This window comes from Centroberyx gerrardi, chromosome 4 (assembly GCF_048128805.1).
Source record: "Centroberyx gerrardi isolate f3 chromosome 4, fCenGer3.hap1.cur.20231027, whole genome shotgun sequence".
Taxonomy (NCBI): Eukaryota; Metazoa; Chordata; class Actinopteri; order Beryciformes; family Berycidae; genus Centroberyx; species Centroberyx gerrardi.
This window is the reverse complement of record NC_136000.1, coordinates 29,005,217-29,018,895: the sequence shown is the minus strand read 5'-3', so window position 1 is coordinate 29,018,895 and position 13,679 is coordinate 29,005,217. Positions and strand designations below refer to the sequence as shown.

Sequence of the window (13,679 nt, the reverse complement as noted above, 5' to 3'; positions counted from 1 at the left end):
ATTTTTGCTTGCTTGCTTGCTTGGGGTTTTTTCTGGTTCCAGGGTCCACTTCCGTGCTGCCACGAGGTCAGTGTAGGCCTTCAGCTTTGATGGATGTTTGCTCTGTGAACAAAAATGTTTCATCATTATATAAATAATCAATGTCATGTGTTCATTAAACATACAGAGTTAGAATTTTTTACATTCACAGATTAATTCATAATTTTCATAGAGTAATTTATAGACTACATCATGGATGGGCAACTGGTGGCCCCTTAAGTGTGGCCCCCAGATCAGTTCGTTTGATCCTGCATATTACTGAATGAGAAACATACACCAATATAATACCTATTTGGCAACAGACAAATTGATGGATATTACTTCTACCTTTATTTTGTTCAGAATAAAGACTTTATTAACGAGCAATTGGAAATATCTGAAAGCATGACAGTTGGGAAATATTTAAAAATACATTGTCATACAGCTAGTGAGTGATTATATCCAAGCATATCAAATAGTTGGAGATGCTGAGAAAGCCGACATTCACGTGAGCGGTTGGCAGTGATTATTTACTATTGGGCCCCAAGTAATAATGCTGGTTGAAGACTGAGAGAATAAGGAGGTGGAGTAAAAAGCCCACAAGAAAAGGTGGTGTCAACGGGCGCATATATAATGCGCCGCCATCTCTGTGTCTGTCAAGCAAAGTTTACTACCAAGTTAGCTAGCTAGCAAAACTAGCGCGCTAACGTTATACAACCAGGGTAGTGGTGATGCAAACCATTAACGACATGCTGCCACCATGGATAGATTGCTATTGTTAGCTAAGCTAGCATTGCTAACATTAACGTTACCATAGATACATTGAAGTATTAATGGTAGCTAACTAACGTTAGTTATTTAACTTAACGTGACGTTATCTTATCTGTACATGCTTGCGCAGGTTTGATGCAGAGTTTTTGTAAGCCGATACCGCATCTCTCTGGGCGAACAAAGCTTACACTGCATAACAAGGCTGCTGCCGTTCTTGCACTTGAAGTCGAAGAAGTCCCTTAAATATGGCCAGGGATTCACCTCATTTTCTTCAAGTTCATCCTCAACTTCAACCAAATCCGATGGTGTTTCAGCTGGATTTAGGTCTGCAGAAGTGTTTTCTAACTCATCTCCATCTCCATCTCCTTTGTGATTAAGCGCCAACGTATTCTCGTCGCTGTCTGACTGACCGTCGTTCACCTTCTGACGCTGCAGTTAGCCAGGGCCAATAGACTGGACAGTTTCTGGCGCGCAGTTCATAGAAAACTTGGGGAAACTGGATTTATTTTACTCTGTAACGAAAGCGATTTAAAATGTAGCAAAGTACATTACTTCAAACAAAATATACTTAAGTAAAAGTAAAATTACTGATTTCAAAAATTACTCAAAAAAGTACAAGTACACAAAAAAGCTACTCAATTACAGTAATGAGAGTAATTGTAATTCGTTACTTTCCACCTCTGAATGTGGTTAAAAGTAGAGTAGCTCATTCTGTCAGGTAGGAAATATCTATCGGAATGGACTAGTACCTCTACAAATGAAAAATAAGAAATATTCGATTTTTTCTTGCTAATTTTAGAGATAACATTTTAATCTAATCTAATTTCATTTAATTTACCTGTAGAAGACCGCTCTCTCCACCATGAAAATCGGTAGATAGAGCGGTAGCTCTATTTATCAGAACACCTGTTGAAGTGATCTCGCTCAATACTGGACCAATTTCAAAAATGGTTGTCCCCTTTAGTCACTTAGACACAAAAAGATGGGAAAATAGGGTCCAGGTTGAAAAGTTACCCTTTAATGCAAATAAGTGGAAATGTGACAATTGTATTCGCTCCTAATTTTGCATGTGCTACTTCAGAGACAGACACATGCATTTCTTCCGCTCCCTCACACACACACACAGACACACACACACAGACACACACACACACACACACACACACACACACACACACACACACACACACACACACACACACACACTTGGTGAGAAGGCTTTGAGGACTTTCACCCTGTCGGTCACTAGATGGCACCAGTGAATTTTGCCTGGTGAGAAGCCAGCATCAACTCCTGTCCATGTGTTCATATTGAAGGAGGCAGTATACAGTATCTATGGTGGGAGAAGCATGAGTGTGACTCAGAGGTTGCTGGTTCCAATCCCAATCTGAACGCCTCATACATGAATCAGCCTGTTCATCGGCCCAGTGGTTACAAAAGTGTTTGTTATTGCACAACTCAGTGACTTTTGATGTTTTCAGATAGCGGAGTGCTGATATATCTGTTATGTTGGCTGCAGTGAAGGAAGCTACAATACATCTGTGATTAGAATCCTCTCGCTCTTTCTAACTAATCTCAGACAAATCTGTTCATGTTTGGAACTGAAAGGTGTAACAACCGTTTTTGATCACATCTATAGATTTTTTTTTCTTGCCATATCTGCATGTCAGAGGAAATCAGTGTGGGAATCGACACTTCTCACGTCACTGTTTCACCTCATCTGCCATTAGCGGCCTATTGTTTATGTGAGCGACTGCAGAGCGGCCTGTGATAAGATTTAGAGAGAGATTAGACACCCTCATGGTGTAGTAGCAGCACTGTGTAGGCTATATGGATTTATAATGCAATCACAGTAGGCTACACTCCAGCCTGGGTCACCAATAGGAAAACAAACCCTCTAGTAGTCAATGCAGACACTGTGTTTAGGTCTGTAATGTCTAAAGTCACATTTAAACAAAACTTTAAGAGAAGTACGATGGACTGAAAGCACGCACCAGCATCCTGCATAGAAGAGACAATCTGCAATGCCTGATAATGTAACAATATTAACAATATTGAATAATATAAGTCTATGATATCAAGTTAATAAGGATTGCACACTCCATGAGATTTTGAGTTTTTGAATGGGATTTTATAAGCACCAAGGACTGTAGGATTATTTAAAAATAGGAAGTAAACAAAAATCTTAGTAGGTGTCGTGATGTATCATATACTGGCTGAAATATCCAAACTTAAAAATGTTTTTTTATTTTTATTATGAAAACTCTTATTGTTGTACAATCAATCAATCAATCAATCAATCTATCTATCTATCTATCTATCTGTTATTTTATTTAAAATAAAAAATATATTTATTTAAAACTACTCCTAACACTTGTGAGATATCAATAATTGACTGAAATAAAAAAATAAATCTAAAATATAATCAAATATATAGGAAATTAAAAAAAATCATAAAATATAATCAAATATATAGGAATTAAAAATAAATATAAAATATAATAAAACTATTGTATTGTATTTTATTTTATCAGTGATTCAACAATGTCTGTAAAAAATATGGGATTCAATAGAAATGTTCAATTGCTTTGCATGCAATGCGTGCGAACCAATAGGAGACGAGTGCGTTACGCTACGTCAGACGTAAGGGGCGTTTCAGAGGCGCGTCGGCTCCTCCGTAGTAACCGGAGTTCACTGTAGCGTTGGAGCTCCATTGAAACTGCCTGCCCAGTACAGAGACGGTACAGCCGTACAGGGGGGCGGACCGGGGGAAGGAAACTTGACAGAAAACAACAGCAGTCAACCCGCTGACCTCGATATCACCCTCATTGTTATTATTAGTATTAATATTTCAGAGCAGAGGCGACTGTGGTACGCTGACAGACGCGCGGTCGGTTGCGGCGGAGGCGCGCCCAGCGTAAAAAAAAAAAAAAGGAACCGGAGCAAAAACCGGAGAGAAGGGAGAAGAAGACACATCTGGGAAAAGAGAAGGAGGGCACTGAAAAGTAAGCAGACTCAGCCACAGGTAGCTGTCGTGTCAGAAGATATCAAAGTGCAGGCAGGTCATGCGGATTTCTCCGGTCGGTGTTCGGGCCGCCGCGTTGCAGTAGCAGACGGTGGGGGAAAAGAAGAAGAAGAAGAAGAAGTAGAAGAATAATAGCGAGAAGAAGACCGCTTCTCTACCCGCTCCGTCCGTCCACAGCGGGCTACGGACCCGAGGGAAGGAAGAGCCATGTCCCGAAGAAAGCAGAGCAAGCCCCGGCAGATCAAGCGTAAGAACCGAACAACTTTATTATTCAGAACGTTGTTTTAAACCATTAATGCGCGTGGTACTGTGGTGCCCCGCGCGCCCAGCCAAGGGGCCGCATGTTTTCTCCTGCTCATTGTGCGCTTCTGTCATGACTGCGTTCACTATAAAGTTAATAAGTGATATAAAATCAAACTGCAACGACAGGTTCACTCTCGGGTCGTTTTACGAGACTGTTTTTGTAGCGTTGTTCGAGCAGAAATGTCACAGAAACACGGGCTCGAGCCACATGGCAGGCCTATTTTGTTGCGTATTTGATAATAAACTTCAAGTACAAGTTAAATTCAGTTTTACATGCAGTGTGTTTCCTTAGAATAACCGAGCGATGGTAGTGCACTTGTAATTTAGGCTATCCGAGCGCCACTTCGGCTGTGTCTCCTTCCCGATCTGGGCTGTGTAAGAATAATAATAATAATTTTTAAAAAAAAGAAAAAAAAAGTTTTAATTTATTACCCTGAAAAAGAATGCTTTGTCCATTGGCAGCTAAAACTGTAGCCGTGGTTTCCTGTTTAATTCTGTTGTGGAAACGTCAGTGTTCTCTGAAAAAGGCGATGTGAACAGAGATAAGCAGCGATCCGATGTGAGCCCAGATAAAGATTAAAATTGGATCTTTTTTATTTGTTTTCTGTCTGAGGCAGCGCCGAGGCCCGCCGTTGCATTTTCCCCCTGGCTTTTCACTTCTCTTTTCCAGAGATGGGGCGTCAGATAGGCCGCCCGGCTGATCTCTCCCGCTGATAGCTGCTTACAATTGGATCTTTTTTTTTTTTTTCATCTATCCTTTTAACTCAATAATGCATCTTAGGGCCGCTTGAAAGGCTTTTTTTTTTCTTGGTCTGGCGCTTGGCTGGTCTCCGTGCTTGACGAGTTCTTCCTGTTTATGAAACGCGCGGAGGTTCGACGCTGGCGTGCGATCTGAAAAGTTGATAAAAAAAATAATATATTAATGATGCTATAATAAACCCCTCCCCCTCTCTCTCTGTTTCCACACCCACCATGTGAAGCCAAAGCATGGGCCTCCATGTCTCCATACCTGAGCCTGAGAAGGGAGTCTGCATTTGATCTTGTAGTTTTTATCTTTATAATAGAGAGCAAAGAAATGTATTTGGAAGCTGTATAAAAAAAACAGATCAGAGGATCATTCAGATGCAAAGTTCCCTCTAAGCTGATAGTTTGGTGACCTACATCTAATAATTTATCACACTGACCAAATAACACTATCTGGTCAGTCATCAGCCATTGCTCCACTTTGTCCCCACAGAAGCTTAGTGGATATAAGCAGGTTTGGTTCCTATTAGATGCAGGGACTTTGCCATGCTTAAAGATTTACTGAAGTGACACCCCTGACCCCGAAGGCAAACCAGCATGACTAAGTATCCTTGCTCTGACGGCAGCAGGTAGCCTACAGTTTCAGTTCCTCACCCAGGACCGATGCCTCTCTGTGATAAGCGCGGCAGCAATATCTTGGTGGGTTGGTTTGCAAAAATAAACCCAAGAAAAAGAATAACTGATCACCGCACGTATAAGGTTCCATCGAACGCTGTTCCCAGAAAAGACGCATCCTAAAGGCCCGTGATCAGATAGGAGGCTTTTTTCTCTCTGTCTCAAACACAAAATGCATCCGTAAGCGTCGCTAGTAACAGAGAGCAAGAGGTCAAAAGGCGCGAGGAGCGTTGCATCATTCTGGTTGCTAGGCAACTCAAAGTTTGACAACAACTTGCAAGCTATCTACTTAGCTTTAGCTAGCTAGTGGTGCCTCTGCTCGCTGTTGAAGAAGAGGATGAGGAGTCCATTCTGAAGCGGAGGATGTAGCTAAAGTTAATGTTACTCACCAGGAAACTGTAAGAGGCTGTTGACTTTCCTCCAGGCCGCTGCTGATTTTTCTCTGTCTGACACTGATGTAATGTGTGCTGGCTAAAGTTGAGGCTTGTTCAGCTTCAGCGCTACAAAACACACCTCATCCAAAATGCAAAGTGCATAGTTTGGAGGAGATGCACGCCTGCTGCCACCAAACTATTGAAAATAACTGAAAAAGAGGTGCAGGTCGACCCACTGGGCTCTCAGGAGTAGGAGAGACTCAGATTATGAATTTGAAGCATCTCTCTGATGAAAATAGGTTGTCAGCGGTAGATTTCACTCGGCCAGGTTGCCTCGTAGGCCGCCGCGAGGAGCCCATAATAGTCTGTCACTTCCTTATTTTTTCATTTCTGTTTCCATAGAGAGGCCTATCAGCTGTGAACTCCCAGCAGGCACCTACAGTAAAGCCAGCAGTGAGGTCTGGAGATGTATTCCAGACCCTAAGACTGATAAACCCAGGCTAGACCTAGAGTGTGTGTGTGCGTGTGTGTGTACGTACATGTGTGTGTGTCTCTGGGGTGTCATGGTCGCCTTTATCAGTGCTTCTAGTCCACCATGCTTCCCTATGCAGGCAGGGCCCCGGCCGCGGTCGAGGCCAGCCAGGCTCTCAGCCCCATGACTCTCTTGTGATTTGGCAGACATTTTGATAGGAAAGAGTGAGGAGTGATAAGGACTTTGCCCGGCTGGGGGTGGGGGCGGAGGGGGCGGAGGGGGGTCAGGGTGGGGGCTACTACTACTATTACTACTACTCCTACTCCGACAGTCTGTCCGCCATGTTGTTTTGAGCATGCTGTTGACGGTATGAAAAGTCCAGCCAGGCCGCAGTGTGGTTAAGTTCAATTTTCACAATAATACAACTTTGATTCCTCTTAGAAAATAAATGATTTGTGCAATACTGTGATGTAGTTTGATAGAGAAAAGGTATAGTGATGTTGTTTGATAGTGTACAGCTATAGTGATGTAGTTTGATAGTGTACAGCTATAGTGATGTAGTTTGATAGTGTACAGCTATAGTGATGTAGTTTGATAGAGAAAAGGTATAGTGATGTAGTTTGATAGTGTCCAGCTATAGTGATGTAGTTTGATAGAGAAAAGGTATAGTGATGTTGTTTGATAGTGTACAGCTATAGTGATGTAGTTTGATAGTGTACAGCTATAGTGATGTAGTTTGATAGTGTCCAGCTATAGTGATGTAGTTTGATAGAGAAAAGGTATAGTGATGTAGTTTGATAGAGAAAAGGTATAGTGATGTAGTTTGATAGAGAAAAGGTATAGTGATGTAGTTTGATAGAGAAAAGGTATAGTGATGTAGTTTGATAGAGAAAAGGTATAGTGATGTAGTTTGATAGAGAAAAGGTATAGTGATGTAGTTTGATAGAGAAAAGGTATAGTGATGTAGTTTGATAGTGTACAGCTATAGTGATGTAGTTTGATAGTGTCCAGCTATAGTGATGCAGTTTGATAGTGTACAACTATAGTGATGTAGTTTGATAGTGTCCAGCTATAGTGATGTAGTTTGATAGTGTGCAGCTATAGTGATGTAGTTTGATAGTGTACAACTATAGTGATGTAGTTTGATAGTGTCCAGCTATAGTGATGTAGTTTGATAGTGTACAACTATAGTGATGTAGTTTGATAGTGTACAGCTATAGTGATGTAGTTTGATAGTGTGCAGCTATAGTGATGTAGTTTGATAGTGTCCAGCTATAGTGATGCAGTTTGATAGTGTACAGCTTTAGAGGAGTGAAGCATCTCACCCTGACCTGAATTTACCTCTTGAAGAACACGGGCTTTGGTCAAAAAGCGACAATTGACTACTTCTCCTCGCAGCGCCACACAACAACAACAACAACGCAGCGGTGCATTAAGACAATGTAGCACGGATATCTTTTTTCGATTTTTTATTTCTTTCTTTTACCCAACAACAATGGATTAAGTCCGGGGCTTTCTGGAGGCCCGTGGTAGAGGAGAGGGGGGGAGGTTTGTGTAGCAGATAGATATTTGTCTGTGTCTCTTTGTGCGTCATCCTCCCCAACGGTTGGCGATCTCTCAGACTGATAGGGCTCCTCTCCTTGATGGGGAGATAGGAGGCAGGCAGGCAGGCAGGCAGGCGGCCCACTGAGGCCGGATCCCTGGGCTTATATTTTGGCGGTTGAGATGGGAGACGCGATAAAACTTGGCGGCGATCGCCGCGGCCGATAAGCGCAGGAAAGAGAGAGAGAGGGAGCGATGGGAAGGGGGAGGGCAGATGGAAGGAGAGATGGGAGGATGGGAGGACGGCACGCGCATTGTAATTACATCTGGTTGTTGCGTGCCATATTCCCAGCCGTTGTCATGTTGTTGTCGTCGGTGGTGCCGTTTGGGACCGGCTGGGGAGGGGTGGTGTATCTCTAGATAATTAAAAAAAAAAAAGAAAGAAAAGGAGAAGGAAGAGGAAGATAAGAGCAGGGGAAAAGAGGGGATGGCAGGGGTGATAAGGAAGAGAAGAGGTGGAGAGTGGAAAGAAAGAGAGAGAGAGAGGGGGGAAAAAGTGTGTGGAATACAGAGCCGGTAGATGAATGTGTTGTGGTGTGTTTTTAATGGCAGTCGAGCCAGCTCTGCCGCTCCCCCCTCTCCTCCCCCCACCCTTCTGTGGAAGATGTTTGAGGCTGATAAGGAGGCCTGCTGATGGTAGATAGATAACAGGCTGCAGATCCACATTGCTGATTGTGTGTGTGTGTGTGTGTGTGTGTGTGTGAGAGAGAGAGAGCGCCTGGTTCCTATGACATCAGTGCTGGAGCTCAGAGGTCAGCATGAATAATGCGCTGCCTCCCACGGCTTAAAGCAAACCATGACGCCTGCAGGGGCCAGACAAGGAAATCACCAGGCTGACCTCTTCTTCTTCTTCTCCCTTATATAAAGCAGTTCCTAAACTTATATAAAGAGGTGTCGATTTTGTTGTATGTTTTTCCACATAGGTCCTAGTTGTGTGTGTGACCGGAATATATTACTGTGTTGTTTTAAAAATTTTTATTATCAGTAGTCTGACAAGGCCCGGGTCACGTGACTGTTTTATGGCCGCACAATTGAGAGATTAATTCATTCTTTGTGAGCCAAGGTGAAGTAAAACACACACACACATACACTCATAAATTCCAAGCACACACACAAAGACACACATAAGACTCATGCAGCGCCTTGGTGGCTTTCCTGTGTGTGTGTGTGTGTGTGTGTGTGTTTTTTCTCTTTCCTCCTTTGTTCTGCTTTTAGCTTGATGTGAACTTTCGATAAGCCGCGGGGCCCGATCTCCGGTGGAGATAGAGATCGCCAAGTGCGATTAGAGTTGTTATCAGGCCGGAGCAGGCAGGAGCCGAGGCTGCCGCCGCAATAACAACAAGCCCAGGCAGGAGCAGCCGGGGTCCGGACCCCGGCAATCAGTTCCAGCCCTAATGGGATTAATGTTGTTGTATAATTAGATGATAGGTGTGAATGCGTTTTCTTTCTCCCTCGATCTTTCGCGCTCTCTCTCTCTCTCTTTCTCTCTGTCTCTCATTCACCCCCCCACCCCTTTCTCTCTCTCTTCCAACCCTCCTCCTTCTTTTTCTCTCTCTCTCTCTTTCTTTTCTCTACCCCCTCCTCCCTAACAAGCATTGTCATTGATTAATTTAATTAAAATTAATACCACATATTACTCATTCGAGATTCCATGTAAGATAGCCGCGGAGATGCTGGGAAATTTTTGTGCGTTCGTCGATGATTATCTCCGGGGCGATGTGTGTTTTTTTTTTTTTTCTTCTTCTTTTTTTCTCTTTTTAAATGCGTAAAAACTTGAAGAGCGTACAGTAAGTTATGCTGTTAAGCGGGAGGGGAAAGTAGCAGCATCAGCAGGCTGAGTTGCACACAGTTGATTCTACTGACAGATATTAGATGCACTAGATGGTGACTGATTGGGGTTTGGACGTCAATGAATCTCATGCTCGCTATCAGATAGCTCAGCTTGAGAACAGTGTGTGTCACACACACACATTCGCATATAAAGGGGTGGACAAAATAGCAGAAACACCTAAAAACATAGGAATATCAAGTATCTGATGAGGTGCTGGGCCACACTTTGCCTTCAGAACAGCTTCAGTCCTCATTGGATCGCCATTATCTGCTGCTGAACTGCGTGTGAGGGATAGAGGAGGTGGAAACCTACTTCCTATAAAGGTGCGATGGTGTTAAGATTGATTGGGGCCATGGAAGGAGTGTGACTCCATCCTGCTGTTCATGAAACCGCTCTTTCGACTGTTTTGCCTCTTTTCGATCTCTTTCAGTCGCCTCACATCGCTTTGAAAACTCCCATATAGAAAGTGGCGATTGACACACACCGCTAATTAGCATTCCACTTCATGAGGCTTGCCTGTGTAGCTGCCTTTGTAATTCCAGTTTAGTCACTTCAAAGTTAAAGTCCTTTTTTCATGTGGTGTTTCCGATATTTTGTCCACCTCCCCGTACATACACACATGCTGTAATGGAAGGCGAGTTGGGGATTTGCCTGTGTTCTGTTGAGCTGCATATTAGTTTTTCTCCTTTACTGCGTTAATGTGTGTGTGTGTGTTTGTATATCCAAGCAGCGCTGATGGAGCGGGAGTGTGTGCGCTTTGGTCGCTACACTCAGGGGGGGGAAGTTGGCAGGGTTACAGAGGAAACACCGTTTCTGTTTGGTGTGTGGATGAGTTATTACCCTTTCCTGCTATTTACCCAGGGGACGGCCTCGTGTGAATTATAGTTCCCCAAGTCAGCGCCGTTGTAAGCGGTTTCACCCTTGACCCGCCGCGCCGACGGCTGCACAGAGCAGGCGAGAGGAGGGGAAACATTACGCCGGCTAACAGTAGCGTCGTCCGCGTTCCAAACTATTCGCTCCGGTCGGTAATTACCGCTCTGTGCGCTCTGCCGAGGGAGGCTTGTGAGGGTTTAACTTGTTGCTTTCTATTGGAAACGCTGGATGTTTAACCCGAGCTGCAACCGGAGAATCCAGGCTTCCTCCTCGAGCTGCTGCCAGCCCGATGCCGGGAAACACGGGTTTGAACGCACGTACGCTGAAGCTGCGGTGGTGGTTCTCCAGCTGGGTTGTCGCCGGTATTTGTCGATGAAGTTTGGATGTTTTCAGAAGTACAAAATAACGGAAACACCACGTGGAAAAAAAGGACTTTTACTTTGAAGTCACTAAGTCACAGTTACAAAAGCAGCTACATGTGTGAGTCGTATTAAAGGGCCATTAAGTAACCTATGACCTCTGTTGGCGACCAGTAGGAACAACAGAAATATCAGTGAAGAGGTAAAATATCACCATGCTAAATACTGGAATAATAATACTGCATTGTCTTTTTCTTTATTGGCTTGAGGCTCTCACCACTTTTATATGTTAGTTGTTTTAACAACATGAGGCAACTTACAGAGTTCCAGAGTGGACAAATAGTCAGTGACCAAATTGCAGGTGCCTCGGTCCCAAGAGTGGTTTCATGAACTGCAGGTTTCACCAGTCAGCAGACATCACTGAACCTTTATAGAAAGTAGATTTACACTTCCTCCATCCCTCAAACAACTGGGGGCTTTCCTTCTTTGAAGAAAGATCCAGTATCCACTACACACAGCTCAGGATGCAGGATGACAGCAGGACAAGGAGGACTGAAGCTGTGCTGAAGGAAAAGAGTGGCTCTGCTCCTTATTAGATACTTCATATTCATATGTTTTTAGGTGTTTCTGGTATTTTGTCCACTCCCTGTATAGTGTATAAGCATTGCTGCAAAACTAGCACAAACAAACAACAGTATGACAATATTTACCTAATGATTGATAATAAGATTGTCTGAGTAGAAATTGAAGCCAGAACTGATGTGATGGACCGACCGGGCAGCCATATTTGCCGTACCATGTAGGATTCTCATTTAGAGATTTTTAGCTGTCGCATTGCATGACATTACATGGAAAATATAAAGCTAATGTTGTCCTGTAGAACAAATGGAAGTCGGTTATGTTAGGGTGTATTGGCTAAATCAGCTGTACCTGCTGGTTCTAGGAGTTGTATTTCTGTGTGTGGGATGGCTGCGGGCCACGTGGCCGTGATCTCTGGTCAGAATGAGTCCGGCCACTCGAAGGACGGTGTGTTTGTGCGGATGTATCTGTGCGGGTGTATGTGTGTGTGTGACAGCCAGTGTTATGACAAGGCCCCCCCAGCAGCAGTGATAAGACAGACTATTTGCTCCTACTGTGCTGAGCGCTCTGTTCCGGGGTGTTAAAGCAACCTGGGCAAACAACACCGCCTGACCTGCTTTTACAGCCACCAGGAGGGGCGGGACACACGCACACACACACGCACACACACACACACACACATAGGGACACACACACACACATAGGGACACACACACAGCTCACAAGTGCTCTTATCCAGAGGGACTTGCAATAAGTGCAACAGTAGAATACGCTTCAATTCCTGGATCACCGTCATTACAAGCAGCCAATAGTAAGGAGGTCAAAGGTCAGAGGTGAATAGATGGGACAAAATATTCCTCTATCCCTAGAATGATCATGAAGTGCTAGGTACATACATACATACACACACACACACACACACACACACACACACACACACCCCAACGTATGACCCTAGATACACCTGCTGCCCCTCACAGTATACACAACTTCATACACCCCTGCTGTGTTTACATGCATATATACATGCACACCCATGTACATGAATGTGATTAAAACATATTTCAGATTCACTGTAGGCTGACTAACATGCACCACACATAGAAGAAATTACATGCATAGTAAGTATCTTTACATTTGACCATTTTCATGGCCAAAAAAAAAACAAGTATTCAGTTTTTCCTCCAGATTTGTATTCTTGTCAGGGTGGAAAAGCCTCTGAAACAGCACTTAGACCATCATGGGACACTAAAACTCTCCACTGAAACCCAGGATGATGATAATTATGATCAAAAGAAGGGAGAGAATACAAGGAAATGTACATATAGTGGGGGATGTAATGTAGAGGAGAGGAGGAGGAGGAGGAGGGAAGAGCCAGGGAAAGGAGAGGAAGAAGGGGAGAATTGGGGGAAAGGATATGAGCTGAAGAGGAGGATGAGGAGGACAGGAAGGGGGGAGAAGCGGGGAAATATAGGAGCTGAGGAGGAGGAGGAGTTGATAAGGACGGCTGGGCGTCCAAGACAAAGGGACCAGAAAGGGGAGATGCTGGAGGAGCCTCCTGGGAACCACCTTAACAGAGGAGGTCTAGACCAGCGGCTCCTCTCTCTGTCTGCACACACACACACACACACACACACACACACACACACTCTGCTTTCCTAGAAAAACAGCCGTCTTCCCTTGTTAACGGTACATTTAGATCAGCACAATGTTTAGGATCGGGATTCACAAAGAGCCTTTTCTGTGCCAGAGCCAAGGGGCAATATTCAATTTTTACTGCCCCATAGCACAAAATGAGCATAATATATCTGTGGAGAGTTGATAGGGTTGTTGATCGATACCAATGATTGAATGATTACTTGGCCAGCTGCTGAGATTTCTGGCTTTCAAATCTCACTTTCTGACAGAAATGCCTAAATTCCGCTTTAAATTTTGCAATAATATTACGTTTGATTGAATTGCGCAATGAATTTTCGGCTAACCAGTGCAGGACAAGCGACTAGTAACGCACCACAATCTCTTTCTCTCTCCCTCCCTCCCTCCCTCTCCCTCT

The 13,679-nt window shown here is 43.8% G+C and overlaps 1 protein-coding gene across 1 annotated transcript in view; it reads left to right on the top strand.

The window, feature by feature from the left end:
• The first annotated feature begins 3,503 nt into the window (after nucleotides 1-3,503).
• zfpm1 (zinc finger protein, FOG family member 1) overlaps nucleotides 3,504-13,679 on the top strand; it is a 96,176-nt gene continuing 86,000 nt past the window's right edge. The window contains exon 1 of the mRNA XM_071919346.2: nucleotides 3,504-4,061. Coding sequence (XP_071775447.2) covers nucleotides 4,022-4,061 — 40 coding nt within the window. The 5' untranslated portion in view covers nucleotides 3,504-4,021. The remainder of the gene's footprint in view (nucleotides 4,062-13,679) is intronic.